General features: G+C 49.6%; 1 protein-coding gene across 2 annotated transcripts; it reads left to right on the top strand.

Annotated features, from left to right (window-relative positions):
- The first annotated feature begins 13418 nt into the window (after positions 1-13418).
- Positions 13419-17758, top strand: PDX1 (pancreatic and duodenal homeobox 1). Of its 2 annotated transcripts, none has more exons than XM_069030473.1 (2): positions 13419-13909; positions 16721-17758. In XM_069030473.1, the coding sequence occupies exons 1-2, from the start codon at positions 13516-13518 to the stop codon at positions 17107-17109; spliced, it is 783 nt and encodes a 260-aa protein (XP_068886574.1). In that variant the 5' UTR covers positions 13419-13515; the 3' UTR covers positions 17110-17758. The 2 variants fall into 2 exon arrangements, with proteins under 2 accessions (XP_068886574.1, XP_068886583.1); XM_069030482.1 differs by lacking the exon at positions 13419-13909 and adding an exon at positions 15749-16154.
- Positions 17759-18581: the final 823 nt, after the last annotated feature.

Below are 18581 nucleotides of genomic sequence, written 5' to 3'. Positions count from 1 at the left end.
CTGGAGCACCTCCTTCCCTTGCTTCTTCGCTGACGTTGGTGTCTGCAGGGATGTTCCTCTCACGTATTCTTGCTCCTCACTTCTGCTGCAATTGTGCAGAGGCTTTTTTCCCCCTCCTTAAATACACTGCTATGACCATCACTGATGGGCTTGGCCTTGGCACTGCTGGGTCCACCATGGAGCCAGCTAGCATTGGCTCTGTTGGACAAAGAGGAAGCTTCTGGCAGCTCCTCACAGAAGCCACCCCGTGCCCCCCCCCCCCCCCCAGCAAAACTTTGCCACATAACCTCAACACATTTAGGCAGTGTCAAACATGACCTATGGGTATTGGAGAATGTTGTGGTCAATATGCCATCATCTAACCAAGCAATGAACTTCAGTCATATGAATGAAGACCAGAATGTTTGTGAGATGCAGACAGTGTGGAAAATTCCAACATATGTGTCCTTAAAATAGTCTCTGGAGGTAACTGTTGGATGTAAGCCTGGAGAGCAGAAAGTTACAGAATATGTCATTTTGTCATGACTGGAGAAAAAAATCTTTTGGCATCTAAATTTTCAGGTTAGTTTTCTTCTTCCAAAATTTTCAAAGCAAAATGAATGCTCTGCATTAATATATATATTACTGATGCTATTCTTCAGAATGGTGCCAAGGGAGTCTAAACACGATGTAAGGCAACTCACAGTACTTAAGGATGGGATCAATTACTATGACCAGCCCACAAAGTCTTGCAATTGTTTTTCAATTGAAAATGGGGTTCTGCAGGGAATGCAATTCCTCTTCCAATAAGTGGTTTCAATTTTTTGCTGTAAAAATTAGAATCTTGATCCAAATGCTTCTTAATTTAATCTCTAGGACTTTAAAGGTTATTTTTTTATTAAATTGAATAAACATTTTTTTAAAGAATAACCATCTTCAAATTTTGTGTTTAAGCCTACTGAGTACTTTTATCACTTTACTAGCCTGTTGTGAATTCAAAATCCTGATTCATACCTTGTTTTTCAAGTTTGTTGTATCTGCAGAAATGTACCTGGAAAGACGCTTACACCTGCAGTGAGGTGATCCAGGACTTCAGCTTTTTTGGACATGTTTCCATTGTAATAACTTGTGTACTTTCACCTGTTGAAATGGCTTTCCTTCAACAATTTTAACTGAAAAATTGCAGACAGTATATAATTTGCTTGTCTGTCAGCATCTGGCAGTATAAACAGTGCTAATAAGCCAACAAGCATTTTTGTTCTTCACAGCTCTTTTGGTTAATAATAAGCCAGTCTGGATCATGGTTACATAGAGAAAGCCTCGAGGCTCCAGATCCCTAAACTGAAATGATGGTCACAGAATTTTTCAGGCTGACAGATGAGAAAGAAAAGGATAAAGGAGTGCAAGGAAATGACAGGGAAATATTTTTTTTCTGCTTGGAATATTCATAATTGCCATTCACCTATTTTCAAGAAGGTGTCCTAATTCATGTCTAGTCCAGGTTTATCCCCTAAGCCCTCTCCCATCTCATGTCACCTAACCATAAAGCTGAGTTTCTGTACGTGGAGAAGAGGTGCTGCCCATGTCTGAGGGTTAGCCAGTGCACTTCTCAGGGCTTTTTGTGGGAAAGCACTTGCACAACCTACTGCCTTCATGCCTTCTTGGGGAGAACCTGCATCCTGCACAGGGATATGGAACTGTCTCCACCTCCCAGTGTGGACCAGCCCCAGGCACTTAAATGATGCATTCTGCTTAGACTGGCAGCAGGTGGATGGGACACAGCTATTTTATGTCCTTACTGTCACTGAATGCTTTGCAGATTACTTTCCTATAATACTTCTAGAGTGACCTTCCTGTCACCTTCAGGCAGGTTCCCACTTGGTCACAGCTTCAGTGAATGCTTCTGCACAGGCAGTCCTGGACTGCTTGTCCTAACTGTGAACTGAGATTTCTGATCTACTCACCAGCTGCAGCCCTGACCCCCAAACTTTCTAACATTATAAACTTCTTCTAAAAGTGTCCTAGAATTTGCGCATACAGGTGCAATCTTTCCTCTTCTGTACTCACAAACACTCTGCAAAGCACACCGGTTATCACCAATTACAGCTGTAGGAAACTTGTTTTTCTGTGTGGGGAAGGAAAAAAGCCTTGGTGGTCTGCAAAATTAAATATTCCAAGCCTTGTGGGAGAAACAATCAGTGTCTGAGGTAGCCACTTACTTACACAGGACACTTGGCCCTCCAAGGTGGCTACAACAACAGGTCTTCTTTCCAGCACACTGTGCCAAAGCTCCGCTAGAAAAGCAGGTGGGAAAGAAAGGAAGCTTTGGCTGGTTCTGGGAGCAGCTTGGAGATGTTATCCAGCTCTGACAGCCCAAGCTGAGGCAGCCCCTGCCCTTAGCAGAGCTATGACTGGGGACTGCACACCAGTGTGAGAGGCAGAAGGCTGGTAGCAGTGACTCCTGCCATGCCCTGGCAAATCATACCGTGCTGCACCTGAGAGCTTGGACTAATACAGGCAGCAAGCCTCTTGTGGTAGGGCAGAAACATCCAGGGGAGAGTTAAGGGTTAGCTCTCAGAGAGAGAGCTCACTATGCCTGGAAGAGACAGGGGCACCTCTCTTGGGCTCGTGAAGGTCTCTGTGACAGTGGCCAGGGCTGAGAGCCTTCTGCTCACCACCTCCTATGTGGTCACAAAGAAACCTCTGTCAGCAAGAAATAAAGGCTCAGACTACTCTTCAGTCCAAGTCCATGAGCTTATAGTGCATCCCAGAGACAAGAAGAATAGGACCTGAACTGTCTGATCCCAGCACACTCCTGGCTCAGGTTTTTTACTCTTTTGAAAAAAATAACCAACCAACCAATCAATCAGAAAAAAATCCCTTTTCAAGGAAGTCCAGGAGCAAAGGTTGATGCATCACTTTCCTCCAAGAATGTCTTTCCACTGCAGAATGGACTTGTCCTTGGTCCTTTTGAATGTCAACCAGTGTTTTTCATGTCCAATGCAGAGAAGCTGCAGGGACTTCTATGGAAGGAGACCTTCTTGTCTGTGCCTAGCCAGAAAGATACTGCAAGTGTCAGGCTTGGGGTAAAGGTGATTGGGATGGGGGAATGCTCTTTGGGAGGAGGTCAGGTTCCTTGGGGCTCTGACTGACTTTAGGCAACCAGTGAACTTCTGTGTTATTTCCTGAGGCAAGAAACTGCTCTGTCTTCCCCAGCCCTGTAGATATCATTGCTTGGTATCATGTTTGTATCAGGCTATTGATATGACAATGGCAGTGTTTAGAAATTAATTAAGGGCTGTGGGCACAACCTCCCACCTCTTCCTTCTCTCCAAGCCCCAAAGCACAAGTGTCTTCATTAGCATATAATGCCCAATTAAAACAACAACATATGTAGGTGGGATTTTTCTCTCATAACTACAGAAATCCAAGCCTGAGTTAGCTGTTCCCTTTGCAGCAAGTCAAGACTCATGAGCTAAACACATTGCATCCATCTGCCTGGTGCTCACATTTAGTCAGCGATTAGCAGGGGCCATTTGGCTTTCCTGAGCACAGCTCAGAAGTTGTCTCTGAGGACTTGGCTGGCTCCCTGGTCCTTTTTCCACCCCCTTGTGGAAAAAACCTGCAGCTTTGTGGTCTGCAGACAGAAGGCCCCAGAGCCCAGCCTTGCTGCTCCCACCCATCGAGGGGGATTAAAACATTTGCAGCTGTACACAGGGAGCAAGTGCAGCCCTTGGTAAAAAAAGAGGTGCTGGCAAGGCAGGGTCATGGAGGCAGAGGGACCTGTGCCAGGGTCTGGTTTGAGGGGAGTGGCTGATGTTGGAAGCAGCACATGGCCCAAGTACAAGCCACTGGATGGCAGGAGGGAGAATGGGACTTTTGCTTTGCTGAATTCTAATTTGGAAGCCTTTTCCCCTTCAGCTCATGGAGTGTTTAAGTCTAACACTATAAAAAAGAAATGAGGAGCTTGGGTGAAACCACAGGGAAGGACATAGAGGGTGTTTGCAGTGTGGTCTCACCTCCAGAAGAGTTTGTTTCCTTCAGCAATCCTTCCATTGCTCCTGCTTGGCTCCTGCAAGGGCACCACAGCCCCAGAGGCTGCTGGCCCCATGTATCATGCCTCCAGATGGGAAGCAAATTGTGAGATCATAGAATGGTTTGGGTGGGAAGGGACCTTAAAAATCCTGTTTCCAACCCTCCTGCCATGGACAGGTACACCTTTCACTAGACCACATCCTTGGACCTAATTCCACATCTCCCCCCCGAGCTAATGTTTCATCTTAGAAAAAGTGTTAAATCTATCTAGGCTTTGAAAACACTGTGATATCAAATCTGAATTTAAAACAATTTATGCATAGCCCATAATAACATTTTAATGGGGAAAAAACACACAGTCATTTCAAGCTTGAGGAGTCTAAGTACTGTGGTTTTGTATAAATGGCTGATATGTTATTTGTTTATTGGGCAATCTGCTTTTTTATATTGTTTGTCAGGCTATATAATTTTAGGTGAAAGCTTTTTAGCATGCTGCACCTGCCAGAAGAACTTTCTTTATGGACAAGTTTCTGCTCCGGTGTGCATAGGAAATAGACCACTAATTGCCTTCTTACCCACTCTAGCACCGTTAACCAGAACCTGGCTGCTCTGTAAATTGGACAACCATACTAATGGTGCTGCTGCACAAATCAGATGAGCACAACACAGCTGATTTCATTTGAGGTTCACAAGAGGATCATTTAGGTTAAGAGGCTGGTTTTGGCAACAGTAGCACTCTTTTATTAAACTGTAGGTTTCCTAACCACAATGGGGAGCCGGAAGTGATTGCTTCATAGGACGCCAGACAAGAATTGGAGACCTGGAGCCTTTTCCTGGGTTTATTTCTTGGGACAGGTTCCTTCCTACCCTTGAGCCTTTGCCTGTGTTGGTCTGCTCTGGATCTTTGGACTGCATATTACTCCAAGAGGAGGTCATCTTCTAGTTTGAGCTAGTGATAGGACCATATGGCCCAGATGGCTGTGGGGCTTCTGAAAGCTTCTTTGCTACAAGGTGATGTCTCACTTCCTTCAGCTGCTATGATGAAATTATTCTCGCCAAGGTTTCTGCAGTGCCACGTGGATTTTATTGACTGTGAAAAACTGTTGTAGATGCAATATAGGAGAACTGCCTCAAGTCAAAAGATCTAATGGTCATGCCTGACTAGAAAGCCAGTGGCTGGGTGTTGCTGTGTTGTAGCCCACCAAGCAGTGCTTTAAGGCTGAAGCATTCATCTGCTCCTTGGCAATGCAGACACCAACTTTGTCAATGGTCAGTGCAGGCCACCCAGAGCTTTTACAAACTGAAACAAGCTGAGAATACCAAGTGTCTCACAATTCCCTTGCAAGCACTCTGTGCTCACCGTGCACCCTTGGGCTCTCTACCTGCTCGCCAAGGGCCGAGTCCAGAGGTGCCCTTCCAAGGATCAAATGCCCAGAGCATTTCTTACCAGTCAGGAGAGACTCTGACCATTCGACTCTCCCTTAATGTACTACAAGACCAAATAGTCTCCTAAGCCACACCGAGTGTTTTCTGACTGCTGCTTTTTAAAGCCTCCTGTTATTCCCAAAGCTTGGACCAAATACTGAGTTAATGATTACTGGGTGAAGTTTCAGTGGTTATTTTGAGGGGACAACCTTTTCCAGCCTTTTGGACACCTGTGACAGGACATTTAATCAATGTCTTTGTCCTTGTCAGCTGATGCATTAAATCAGGTGCTGTTCAAGTACATAAAATCATTTCAAGCATTGACAATGTGCTTTCCAGTGTGCAGGTAAGGACCGATAAAATCTACATGCATCATTCAGAGAATAAAATCAAGTCAAGTTTTCAATTAAATGTGCAAATCTATACCCATTATGTGTGTACAGTTCATCATTGCTTCATAAAGATAGTGATTTTTTTTCTAGTCTGCAATGTAACTGTGGGTTTAAATTACAGCTTTATGAACTTAAGCTGGAGTTGAATTGCAAGTCTTCTACAGAAATAAATATATAAATACCGAACAGAAGTAGTATACAAAATAAGGAAATTTATATATAATTAAGGGATTTGGAAATACTAGATGGAAATATAATTAAGAAGATTTAAATAGAGAAAAAGAAAGTGGAAGTGAGTGAAAGAAAGTGGCAGAAGGCAAGGCAAGGGGCAAGAAAGGCAAGCAGAGGAGTTTTGCAGATAAGTGGAAACATTCAAAGCTACGTGGATCCTTAATATGTCTAAATTGCACTTAAAACAGTATATTATAAATAAATAAGCAAAGCTAAGAGATGTTACACTGCACAGGAAATATTTATATTATTTTATATACAAAGGAAACTGGTGGTCATTGCTACTGAGCAAGTGAAAAATCTGTATTATTTAATTGTCTCCACTTACTTTTGTCTTAGTGAGTTATCTGTGAGAAAATTCTAGTTACTTTTCCTTCATTTTTGAAAACATGAGAGGTCCTAAAAAGTTTTCAGAAGGCAGATGTCTCAATTTAAAAAATGTATCACTATTTCAGTATTTAGAATTCAACCTGTGTTAATGACTGAATGAGCCTGTAAGGCGTAGATGGATACATTTCTCTTCCCTTGTTGGATAAACATAAGAACTAGGCCCATTGAGGTGTATCACACAGGCAAGGAATTACAAGCAAGGAAGCCGACTGAACAGCTTCAGTTGATGCCACATCTGTGTACACTGTGACATGGCATTTTGTCTGCTGCCCTCCTCCTCTTCCTTCCCAGGGCTCTTCTCTTATCTGCAATATATTATAGACATACTTAGTTAAAAGAATGCTCAATTTGTTCTACTTTGCCTCTGTAGGTCATTGAGTCCAACACTTATTTACTGCTCAGAGGACAGAGGGATGGGTTTTCTTGTGGATTTCTTCCTAGCACTTGCCTCTGTGGAGTCTGAAAGGTTCACAGCACCTCCAGAGATGATGTGGTATCAGTTATGGAGGAAAGAATGAAATCTGGTGCCTTGGTTTTCAAATGGATTTCAGCCATTGCATAACCACATAAAATACCTTCTGAAATCCATGTTAGATCAAGTGCCATAAGGATAAAAAGTCTCCACTAGTTCTTAGTGTCTACTTGAAGTGCTCAGAAGTGCTACTGGACCAGCTAAGAAAAGCCTGTGTGGACAGCACTGGAGGGAGTCAAGACACTTCCAGAGCCCAGTTCTTGTGTCATTGGGTGTTCACAACCAGACTCCCCAAAAGCTTCCCCTTCTCTTGGGAGTACCTTGAGCTGCTGCAGACCAGCTGCCCAGAAAAGCAAGGTGTTGGCAGCTGGAAACCCATTCTGGAAAATTTAACCCAAGAGATTCATCAAGGTCATATCATCTCCCTTTGGTCAGACCTGCTGGAGCACAGCCCGGGTCCTGCTTCCCACTTGGGCAGAGGCATGGTGAGGGCACACCCTCTCTCTCTCCTGGCCTCTAGACCTATGTTTTTCATTGTGGGCAGGGAGGAGGGAGTGGACCTTCAAATGCTTTTCTCTGATGGGTGATCACCTTATGTGTCTTTTGCATAAATCACCTTCTTCCTCCATGCCCAGGGCTGGAGGATGGAGCATGAGGAATAGCTCCCAACTTTTCAGCTGAAGGGCTCAATATCGCAACTGCCACACAGTGAGTCCTGAGGTCCAGAGCAGGGATCTGCTCACTGTTGTGAACACATAAAGGACTTGGCTGCTAAGTTTTAAGATGTATCTGTGGAACCTGTGTGATGTGCAGCAGTTCAAAGTTTGATTTAATGTAGGCAGCTTTGCACAGAGAGATTGGTCTGGAGAGACATTGCTGTGGGACAACATCCCAGCAGGAATTCTAACATACTTAAATCCAGCAAAGAAACACAGCAGCTAAGAAAACAGAGCAGGAAAAATCTGTGCAGGGTAGCTGTCTGCAGATGTCAGCAATTCCTGTCCTCTACTCTTGTTTGGGATCAGCCATACATCATCCCTTTTGCTTTCAGAGCCTTGCAGAGGAGACAATGACTCCACACCCTCTCCACACGAGCAGCTACTGTGCGTTGTGTGGTTTCCTGGCTTCACTTTCATTCCAGTCCAAACAATTTTATGGAAAGTTTCCCCACATGTTTGGTGAGAGGTAGAGATACAGAATGGAAAATTTCAACTCAAATAGTTGAAGTCCAGCAAAGTTACAATGGACAAACAAGAGGGGAGGACTATGGTGAGAACTGCCAGGTGCCACCTGCGTGGCCAGGTTCTGTCTGAGCCCCAAACCTGATGTGCCCCAAAGAGCCTGGGGTCTAGGGGAAAAAATCAAGCAGTCAGCAGATGTGAGGAGAAGTTCTTTCAGGCTGGTGGTTCTACCCTGAATTCCTCTAGCTGTAACTTTATGGATATATATATATATATATATATATATATATATATATATATATATATATGTATATATATATGTATATAGGCACATATTGACTTTTTTCTGCTCCTATCTGGTATAATAAACATGAACTAGAAAACAGAAAACTGTGTGGGGCAAAAAATATGAAACATCTGTGTTTTCAGCGGGAAGGTTCACAGTATTCAAAATTCCTCAACTCTTCTTACAAGACAATGAAATTGTGCTTCCCTGGTGATAATGAAATGATAAATTTTGGGGAAGATGGGAAAAAAATTCAAAGGTATAAATTAGAAAGTGTAAAAAGAGACTACATGTATAAAAGACTCTACTGTTCTCAGCCTTCCCAAGGCAAATTCCCTATATATTTCCTGGGCAAGGTCTTATTTAAAATGGTTGCATAAACATGTCTTCCTGCAGCTCAAGCTCTCTTCTCTCACACCTGCAGTGTGAAGAAGCTGATGTGTGGTGGGAAGAGCAAACTGAAGCTGCCGTGTGCCAATGCTGAATCGCTCAGAGGCCTAAAAAAGCTCCTTGCCAAAAAAAAAGCTGATGAACCAGTCTTAGTTTAGGGCAGGTGGAATAGTTTGTGCTCTCATTTTTATCGTTAGCTCTAAGAGGGAAAGACAGATTTGTTTTCACATGGTTATTGATTATTAACCAGCTTTGTGAAAGGTTACCTTTCTGCTAGATACAGCCATGGTGGGGGGTTAAAAATCAATCCCTGGGAAAGCTCTGTTTCCCAGTCAGCTTCTCCCACTGTGGTCCCTTGCCATGGATAGAGTTTTCCCATGTTGGTTTGAGCACAGATGAAAGCGAAAAAGAGATTATTGTGAATATGCTCCACTCACCTTCAGTACTTCTTTTTTGTCTAAAAGTGGATTCCAGAAAAGGGTTTGAGCACTAAGAAGTTGTTAAATATTATACAGATAGAGAAAATCAAACCAGATTACTTTAGGAAGTGTGACTGAACTATACTCCTTACTATTTTACAGTCTAATTAGACACTCAGGGTGCTGGGAGGAATGATAAAATTGTCATCAGTTATAATAGGAAAGGGAGCTAATTGAGTAGGGGTTCACAAATTATTTGCGTTGAAAGGCAAACAAACTGCTCCTGCCACCTTTTCTAGGGAAAAAAAAAAAAAAACCTAATACTGCATCCAGATGGTTTTGCATTTCACTGGTCTCGGTAGCCTGCAGTGATGTCTGTCAGACACTACTGGGGAAGACTTCCAAAGTACAGTGACTCACATCAAACCCCTGTATTAACCATTTAGGGTGGGAATATTACAAATGCCCTTGAATTTCAAGAGACATGTTTTGTATGTTGGCATACATCTTAAAACCACATAGATAGGACATTAAGCATGTGACTTTTCTTCCCAAACCCCTGGCCATTCAGAGATTTGTATTATATTGCAAAGTTTGAGGCTTCATATAATATGGAATAAGAGTTAACCATGCAGATTGTCTCTTCTCTGTCAGACAAACACCAGGCTAGAGGAATGTGATCAGATCTTAACAAGTCCTTAAAACATACTTGAATCTAATATGGTAATTAAAGTGTCGCAGTGCAGTTACTGTGTGATGCTACTGTAGGATGGCAGCAGCTGAGTACCTGAAGTGTTTGTTACTGCTGCTCGAATATGTGAACTCCTGTGCTTGTGTTGAGAGTAATTACAACCTGCTGTTCTAAACACTGTTGCTATCACAATCCTCCTTTAATTACTGGTACAGAATCATGGATTCATTTTTGTCTAATCTCTTGGACTAGCAAGCTTACTATAAGAACTTTTGTTTATGTGTACAAATATCTCCAAGGAGAGTTACAGAGGATGGGGTCAGACTCTTTTCGGTGGCACCCAGCGACAAGACAAGGGGCAACAGGCACAGACTGAAACAGAGGAAGTTCCATTTGAATATGAGGAAAATTGCCCTTGCTTTCAGGGGAACAGAACACTGAAACAGACTGCCCAGAGGGGTTGTGGAGTCTCCTCTGGAGGTATTAAAATCTGGAGACTGTTCTCAGCCTGAACTACAACTGTATTAATGACTTCGGGACCATGCATCAGACACAACTAGGAAGTGTGAGCTTTCCGGCTCCATGGATGAAGTTGGGTGATTTAACAAACATGCCAGCCGTAAATACCCCCAAGTTATGAGACTTCTGCTTAAAACTTCCTAGAGAAGGTAAAGTACAGGACCTCCAGCTGAACTGCTGCATACATCCAGACAGGCTTTAAGGTGAGGGAAAATCTGCCAGATCCATTGTTAATTTGTTCCTCTGTGCAACACGTTCATTACTTGTCTCTGTTTTCAATGGTTACGACTTGACTGTACCTCTGTCAGTGGGAATAAAGATGTTTGTATCAGCCATTTTTTCTGCACGTGTTTGCCTCCAGACTGAGGATAGCCAAGTCTCTTGTCATTCCAAGCCTGCCAAAACCAGACTTGGGGAGTAAAGACGGGAGGCTCTCAGCAGGGAGATGACAACATATATACAGGAGAACCTGGACTCACCATTCAAAGTCCACACATAAGCCAGAGGCAAGGATTCACCTTTTAATTTCTTACATTGTGCCTACACATCTCAAGGCTCTTCTAGTTGGAAAATTAAGACTGTTTAGGTGCAGTCAGATGCAGGGTCAGCAGTGTCTCACACGGCAGCAATTAATCTGGGGAACGCTTTGCTGCAAGGTGGTGGGAGGTAAAATGTTTACAAAAAGTTTCGGGGGAGAATTATAATGTGGAAAAATCAGCTGAGGACTATTACATTCATAGCACTCAGGAAATCCTTGGAGCAGAAAATTCTGGGAGATTAGTAGAAAATGTTTTGGTGTCTTATCTCATATGCACACCCTGCTGCAACTCTCTCAGGTGATGCATATAGACCACTTCTAGGGACGCATTTGTCTGCAGAGCCCAGTTCTGGGCCAAGCGGGGCCGTTGGCCATTAACATCATTCCCATCAGCCTCCTCCATCACCCATTTTCCACATCAAGTGGATCGTTTTCCACTCCGGTGGGACCCGTTCACTGCTCAGAGGCTTCTCCTGGGAACCCACAGGTGTGGAAGGACTCAAGCCAAGTATCAGTGATTGCATTCCAGGTCGAAGAGGCAGGCAGAGGTGATCCTCGGGTTCTGGCTCCAGCCCGGCTCACCTCCCCCGGGAACCCGGGGCTGCCCGACATCACCACCTCCAGGACGTGGCCGGGGTCCCCAGTGCCGGGATACCCAGCGGGGCCCTTTTCCTGCACTGCAGCTCGCCACCTTGTTGTCAGAACGGCAAAGCGTGCCCTTATCGCCTGCCCACGCAGGCAGAATGAAAGAGAATTAGCTCTAAATTATACGAAATTCATTTGCTTTGGAGGGTGAAGTGTTTGCTCTGTTTAGAAACGTTCGTTATAGAGAGAGGACCGCATTAAGACACCGGGTAATGGTCCTCCCAGGAGATGAATCAATTTGCTCTGGGTTTTATGGCCTCGGGTTTGTTTGTCCGCACCGGTTCCCCATGGAAAAGCCGGAGTAGTAAATGCTCCGGGTAACAGATCTCTGGGGAAGGGGCTGTGGGTGCTGCTCTGGGGTCGGGGCACAAGACATCTCCGGATCAAAGACACTCGTGCCTGGAAGGGACCTGAATAGAGGCATCGCGGGAGCGGATGGGGGAACCACCACGAACGGGGCTGCGCATCCCCGCCGGCCGGACACTTTCTGCGAGCCCCGCCGGGCCGCGTACCCTGCCCGGAATGCCAGGGGATGGAGGGGGCGGGTGGCGGGCGCAGGGAGCCCGAGGAGCAGCCATGTCTATCTGTAATTCCCGCTAATAAAATACTTTTTCACTATCCGCACTATAATTGGTTTACAGCCTTTTTTGTTTATTTATCCATAAGAGCTGCTGTTAAATGGCTTGGGAAAGCAATCGCTTAATGGCTCAATATTGAATCAAAGGCTCAGCGTGCTTTCTAGGAGATGGGGGACCCGCGTGAGTTCAGAGCGGAAACTCAAAGTGTAATGGACTGGGCGGGTTTACGATCCTACGGAACCGGGCGCAGGAGCGAGGGACCGGGCCCATCCTGCCTCGCCGCTCAGGGCGTGCATCACCACTGGCCGAGCCGGACCGGGCCAGGCCGGGCCGGCCCGGGTCGCCTTCACCCGCCCTGCGCGGAGCCGCGGGAGCGCGCCCAGACGGCGGCGGCCGGAGCCCCGGTGTCGGGGAAGCGGCGGCGAGAGAAGGCGGGCCGGGCAGATAGGAAGCGTGCCTGCACCCGAGCAGGAGAGAGCGGCGGCCGGGCCGAGCGCAGGGAGGCAGGGAAATGATCTTTGTCCCTTTCGGTAGCTCTCCGCCTCCTCATAGCCTCGTCACCAAGTCAACCGGCACCAGCTCGGAGCACATTATCTCCGAGGGTCAACACATTGCAGCCCAAGCCGCGGGGAAGGCTCCCAAATTTACCCCTTGGACAAACAATCCGCTGCCTATCGCTCGCTCTGGCGATAGCATTGTGGTCCCCCACCGTCCGGTGTTGGCCTTCGCCCAGGGCTCCGGAGCACGGGTACCCCCGAGGGAGCGCCCTTCCCGTCCCTGGACACCCGCATCCCTAGGCGAGATGCCCTCGCAGCCAAAAGTGCCCTGTCGCTAAACCCCTCCAGGAGCCGAGTCTACCCCGGCCCTCCGAGGGTTTTCCTCTCCGTGCCCGGGGGACGTTGGGGGATGAGCAGCTCCTGGGCAAACGAGGGGGACAGGGAAAAGATGTGTTTAAGGACCATCCGTCCCGGAGCGCTCCGCATATCGGCGCAATCCCCTGAGCCCTTGCCCGGCCCCACAAGCTCACCGCCGCGGGGCTCCTCACTCCAAAGCAGGGAGCACCCGGCAGAAGCGTAGGGGGTCCCGGGGCCGGCCAGGCTGAAGGGAAGGAAGGGGGTTGCGGGACCAGGGCCACCCCAGGTGGCCTCTTACGGCCGCGCCCCGCCCCGGAGGGTTGCGGGAGGGCTCACGTGGGGGAGAGGCGCCTATGGGGAGGCGGCGGGAGCCGGGCAGGGCGGTGGGGCCCGGCGGGGCCACCAGCTGTCAAAGAGGCATCCCGGGCTCCGGGAGCGAGAGCAGCCCTATGTGTCCCTAAGCTGCGAAGCCCCCTTGGCCCCGCTCGCCATGAACACCGAGGAGCAGTATTATGCCTCGGCGCAGCTCTACAAGGAGTCGTGTGCGTTTCAGAGAGCCCAGGCGCAGGACTACAACCCTAGCCCCCCCGCCTGCCTGTACATGGGCAGGCAGCAACAGACTCCTTATCCCAGCGCCTTAGGGGCTCTGGAGCAAGGCAGCCCGCCAGACATTTCACCTTACGAGGTGCCCCCCATCACTGAGGATGCCGGGGTCTCCCACCTTCACCACCATCACCACCACCCTCATCTTCCTCCTCCCCACCAGGACGTTCTGCCTTTCACAGACGGGGCGGACACGGGAGCTGTAGAGGAGCCCCGAGTGCAGGTGCCTTTCGCCTGGATGAAGTCCACCAAATCTCACGCCTGGAAGGGACAGTGGACCGGTAAGCCCCCCCGCATCCCTCCGCCCCCCTGCTTCTGTCCCGCTCGGCGGTCAGGACCCCTCCCTTGCACCGGTACTGCTCCCACCGCTCGGATGTAGTGTGGAGAGGTCCTGGAGGGTCGTTTCCCCCTCGCCAGCCTCTCCAGACCCACTGCTCTGGGGCTGCTAGTGTTGGGTTGAACACTGGGGAGGGAGCCGGCACTCCAGTCCCCGCCGGCGGGCTCAACGCTCCCTGCGCCTCAGCAATTATTAACGAATTATTTTTCACCAATTAACTAATTGTGGCCAAGCCGGGACTTTGTGACGCCTCCCGGGAGCTGCTTCCTCGGGCAGCACGGTGTCCCCGCGGGCGCGGTGAGCTCTGCGCGGGGGCCGGGTCGCGGAGACACCTGCGAGGTGGAGCGGGCGGGGAAGCGGCAGGCAGGGCTGGCGGCAGGGGACAGCCCCGCTGCCCCGCGTCCCTGCGTCCACTGTGCAGCCGGGGAGCAGCCTCCGAGCCCCCAGGGCAGTCGCCGAGCCCCTCTCGGCTGCCTGTCGGCTCTCCCCGGCGCAGAGCCCATCTCCCCTCCTGGCCCCTCTATCCCACTCCTGCTCCCCGGCGGGTTTTAGCCACAACTGCTAAAAACTCTCCAAGTGAAAAAAAAACAGGGCAGGGAAAACAATGCACAAACGAAACAGAGTTGCCAGTGAGGGGAAGAAACTCTATCTAGGCAGAAAGTTCCGCTGCCCAACAATATTTCTGTCTCTGCCTGCACAATGTTATCGTGTCCTGCGCCTCCGTCACGCCTATACGGCAAATATTATATTAATGGCTTTGTTCAAATAGACAGTTGGAAAAAGGACCGGAGTATTAAAATCTCCACGAAATAGTTCGGGAATTGCATGAGGCAGGCCGGGGGGGAGGGAAGGAGAGGTGGCGGTCCCCATTCTCCCCAGAGGAGCATCCGCTCACAAAGGTAGAAGAGAATGCTGTCCCAGGCCGCGGACACGGCGGCAGGGATTGTGCCGGGGGGAAGGTGGGGAGAGAAAGAGAGAAAACCAGATCTTTTTCCTTGAGTTGAGTGAATTTCGGGAATAACAATAATAATAATCATAATAATATAAAGACAAACTTTTGAACTACACTTTTTTTTTCTTTCTTTCTCTTTCTCCTGTACCCGAGGAATGACAAAACCAGCAGGAAAGCGAAACTTTCCCGTGGAAGCATAAAATTCTTGCCTGCTGTCCCAGCCCTCCCGGGAGGAGCAGGCAGGGGCCGTGCATGACCCGGTCGGTGTGATGTGTGGGCAGGGTTCCTGCCGGAGCACGCCGCAGGAGGAGAGAGGGGCACCGCGCTGTGCCGAGCGCGACAGAGCGCCCACAGCGAAACCGCGGCGTATTTCGTACTGTGTTTGTGGCAAACTATATGGCCCGACGATTTATTTTCCATGGAAACCCTTGGGATTTAGGCGTCCATGGATGCTGCGGGGCTTTGTTCTGTTATTGCTGGGGAAAGGCGCCCAGAGAGGCCGCGGCCGAGCCCGGCCCGGTGCCACACGCCGTGCCCCGGGCTTGCCGGCCTTGTCCGGGGGCCCGACCGGCCTCGGCCCTCCGACAGACCCTGGGCGTTCCGCCTTCCCGGTGGCTCCAGTTTAGTTTAAAGTAGCAGAACAAGTTGGTTTTTTTCAGATATAGACTCATGCAAACGGGTATGTACATAGGTTTAGATTTACCAACATTTTTACACATATATACATTGATTTTAATACTTCTTTATATACGCACATAGATGTATACATATCACTTTGTAAACATTACATGTGTATTTAAATATATATTTTAAATACATATATAGGCTTTATACATAGGTTTACATTTACAATCATTGTATATATAAATACAGAATCATGGGAATAGGAAGATGAGGGGTGAGAAAGCCCACGTAGCTCTCTTGAAATGATTTTTGCATTCTGGCTGTTTAACACACCGTTCCCCACAGATCAACGCCAAAAGCATGCCCAGAGGGGCGCTGGCGCTGGCAAAGGTGGCCCTGAGTTTCCGTGCCCACCTCCGGCCCCTCTCGATGCGACCGCCTGTACTACCCGCGCCTCAGTGCCCACGCAGGACTGCGGCGGCCGCGCTGGGAACGGCGATCCCTCTTGCTGCCGCTTTTTACGGCAACAAGAAACCCAAGATTTCATCAGCTTGGCAAAATGGAGCGGCTGCGGTCCAAATCCCCTCCCGGCCCAGAAGGCTCACTAATTATTGTAATTATTATTGCTTTGCTTTAGCGGGATCTTTTCCTGCGTTGGGTTTTTTTTTTTTTTTGAGGGTTTTGTTTTGTTTTGTTTTTTGTTTTTTTTGAGGGGTTCCATTTTCCCATTTTGCTTTGGTTTGTGTGTGTGGTGGAGTTTTTTTCTTTTTTGTTTTTTTTTTAACTTTTTTTTAACATTTCTAAAGATTTTTATTTAATTTTAACACGAACCTGAGCAATTGCAGCCCTGGATCCGGGAGCCCTTCTGAGCTTTCAGTGTCACACAAACAGTGGCACGTGAGTTTCTCCCTCGGCTCCAGAGACGGCGCTTTCCTGAAAACCTCATCCAAATCATTGTTAAAAAATATTAGGTTATTGTAAAATAACATAACAGCAGTGGCGACTGCTGCCAGCAGCACCACCTCACTGTGCCCAGCCGGAGAGCTCCCCGAGGCCTCCTCCTCACCCCACCTGCTTCCCCCCGCGTATCCTCCGCGCCGCGCAGGGATCCCGGGTCGTGGTCCCCGCAGCCCGAGAGGGCGGCCGGGCGGGCCCAGGCTGACTCTCGCTTCTCTCCAGGGGGATCCTATATGGTGGAACCGGAGGAGAACAAGCGGACGAGGACGGCGTACACGCGGGCGCAGCTGCTGGAACTGGAGAAGGAGTTTCTCTTCAACAAGTACATCTCCAGGCCGAGGCGGGTAGAGCTGGCTGTCATGTTGAACTTGACCGAGAGGCACATCAAGATCTGGTTCCAGAACCGGCGGATGAAGTGGAAGAAGGAAGAAGACAAAAAGCGAGGGGCGGGCAACAGCAATGACCCCGAGCAAGACTGCATGGTGTCCTCTGGGGAGCTCCAGACCAAGGAGGATCTCCAGCCATGTCCCGCCGAGAACCTTCCCTCGGGAGACTCCAGGGACCTTCTCGCCCCCAGCCTAGTCCCCAGAAGGCAGCAGGACTCTCGGTGAGCCGCGGGGAGCCCCACGGCCCGGGACGAGGAAAAGGATGGGACATGGAAAAGAGACGAGAGGCTGGCGCCGGCTTTCCTCCGCCGTGCCGTGCCGTGCCGTGCCGACCCACTCCCGCCTTCCCCCTGGGAAACTCGGTGCCCCCATTCTGAAACTCGCGTCCTCCGGAAAGTAAATGTAAGATGTCCAGTTCTCCAGATGACAAGGAGAAGGGCCCTAACGCCAGGGGAGCCCGCCGGGATGGCAGCGAGCTGGGCCCCACTCCCCCGGGCCGCCCGCGCCTCAGCGAGCCCTACGGGACACCTTCCCCCGGGGAAGGTGGGTCTCAGGTGGCCACCGACGGTGTGTGCAACCCTGGGTGCACGGAGAAGTCTGGACACCGGAGGAGAATCGAGGGCACGCTGCCTTCCTTGCCGCGGACAGCTGCTCGGTCGGGGCGCGCGTCCCGCCGTGTCCGTCGGTCCACAAGCGCAGACACGGACCCGAGTATCCCGGACCATTCACGGGCTGGCACGCCGCCGTCCCCGTCCCTTCCAGTCGCCCCAGGGCATCGGCTCTACCGAGGACTCTCTCAGGACTGTTACTTACTTCTTTGGAAACTGGAACCTGGCTTCTTTCGTTTTCTTTTTCTTTTGGGAAAGAAAGAGGGGGGGGGGAGGAGGAAAAAGGGGGGGGGGGGGGGAAAGAGAAAAAAAATTTAAAAATTGAAAAAGAAAAGGCCTACGTGTCCTGCGGGCAGGATTTGTCTCCCCCGATGGCCGGCTCCTGATGACTGGCACAGGCAGCCAGACCCTCCCCCGGGCTCCGCCAGCGGCTGCGGAGACCCTGCGCTGCTGCCCGCGGCTCCGCGCCCGTCTGGGCTCCGGGGAACTCCGCGGCTCCAGGGCTGCGCTTGCCTCTTCGAGGGGTGCATGCGAGCCCAGGGATGGAACAGAGGAAGTCGCGGGCTCTCTCTGGGCAGTGAGCAGACAGAGTGACATATCTGGGGGATAGGGCCGGTCCTAGGGACACTGTCCTTCGGGAAAAAAGCTCCAGCCTCTCTTCCAACTCTTTCGGAAGCTCGGACTCTGCCTTGGAGAGGAGAAACCTCTCTGCAGCACGAGTTCCTGTCCCGGAGTGGCTCTATGCGTGGTTTTTCTCTGCAGACTTGTTTTTACAGCCCAGCAGACGCTGGGGGCCGGCACTGCAGAGCACTGGGGACTTTCCCTGGGGGCTATTTTTCGGCCCGGGCCGGTGTGCGGGAGAGCTCGGCTGCTCCGGGATGGAGCGGGGAGCGCCCGGCCCGGGCTTCCCTGCGGGGAGGTGGGTAGTGGAGACGGCGCCGGCCGCCCCGGGCCCAGCCTGCCTTCCCTGCTGCCAGGAACAGCTTCCCCGTCCCGACAACGGCGGGAACTCCAACTAAGTGGGGAACAAATCACAGCCGAACTAGAAACAGAAAACAGCGGTAGGAAGGAAATAGGAACTGTCTGGTT

The sequence above is a fragment of the Aphelocoma coerulescens genome, chromosome 1 (assembly GCF_041296385.1).
Source record: "Aphelocoma coerulescens isolate FSJ_1873_10779 chromosome 1, UR_Acoe_1.0, whole genome shotgun sequence".
Taxonomy (NCBI): domain Eukaryota; kingdom Metazoa; phylum Chordata; class Aves; order Passeriformes; family Corvidae; genus Aphelocoma; species Aphelocoma coerulescens.
Note: the sequence above shows the minus strand (reverse complement) of the source record. Positions and strands in the feature narration are given on the sequence as shown.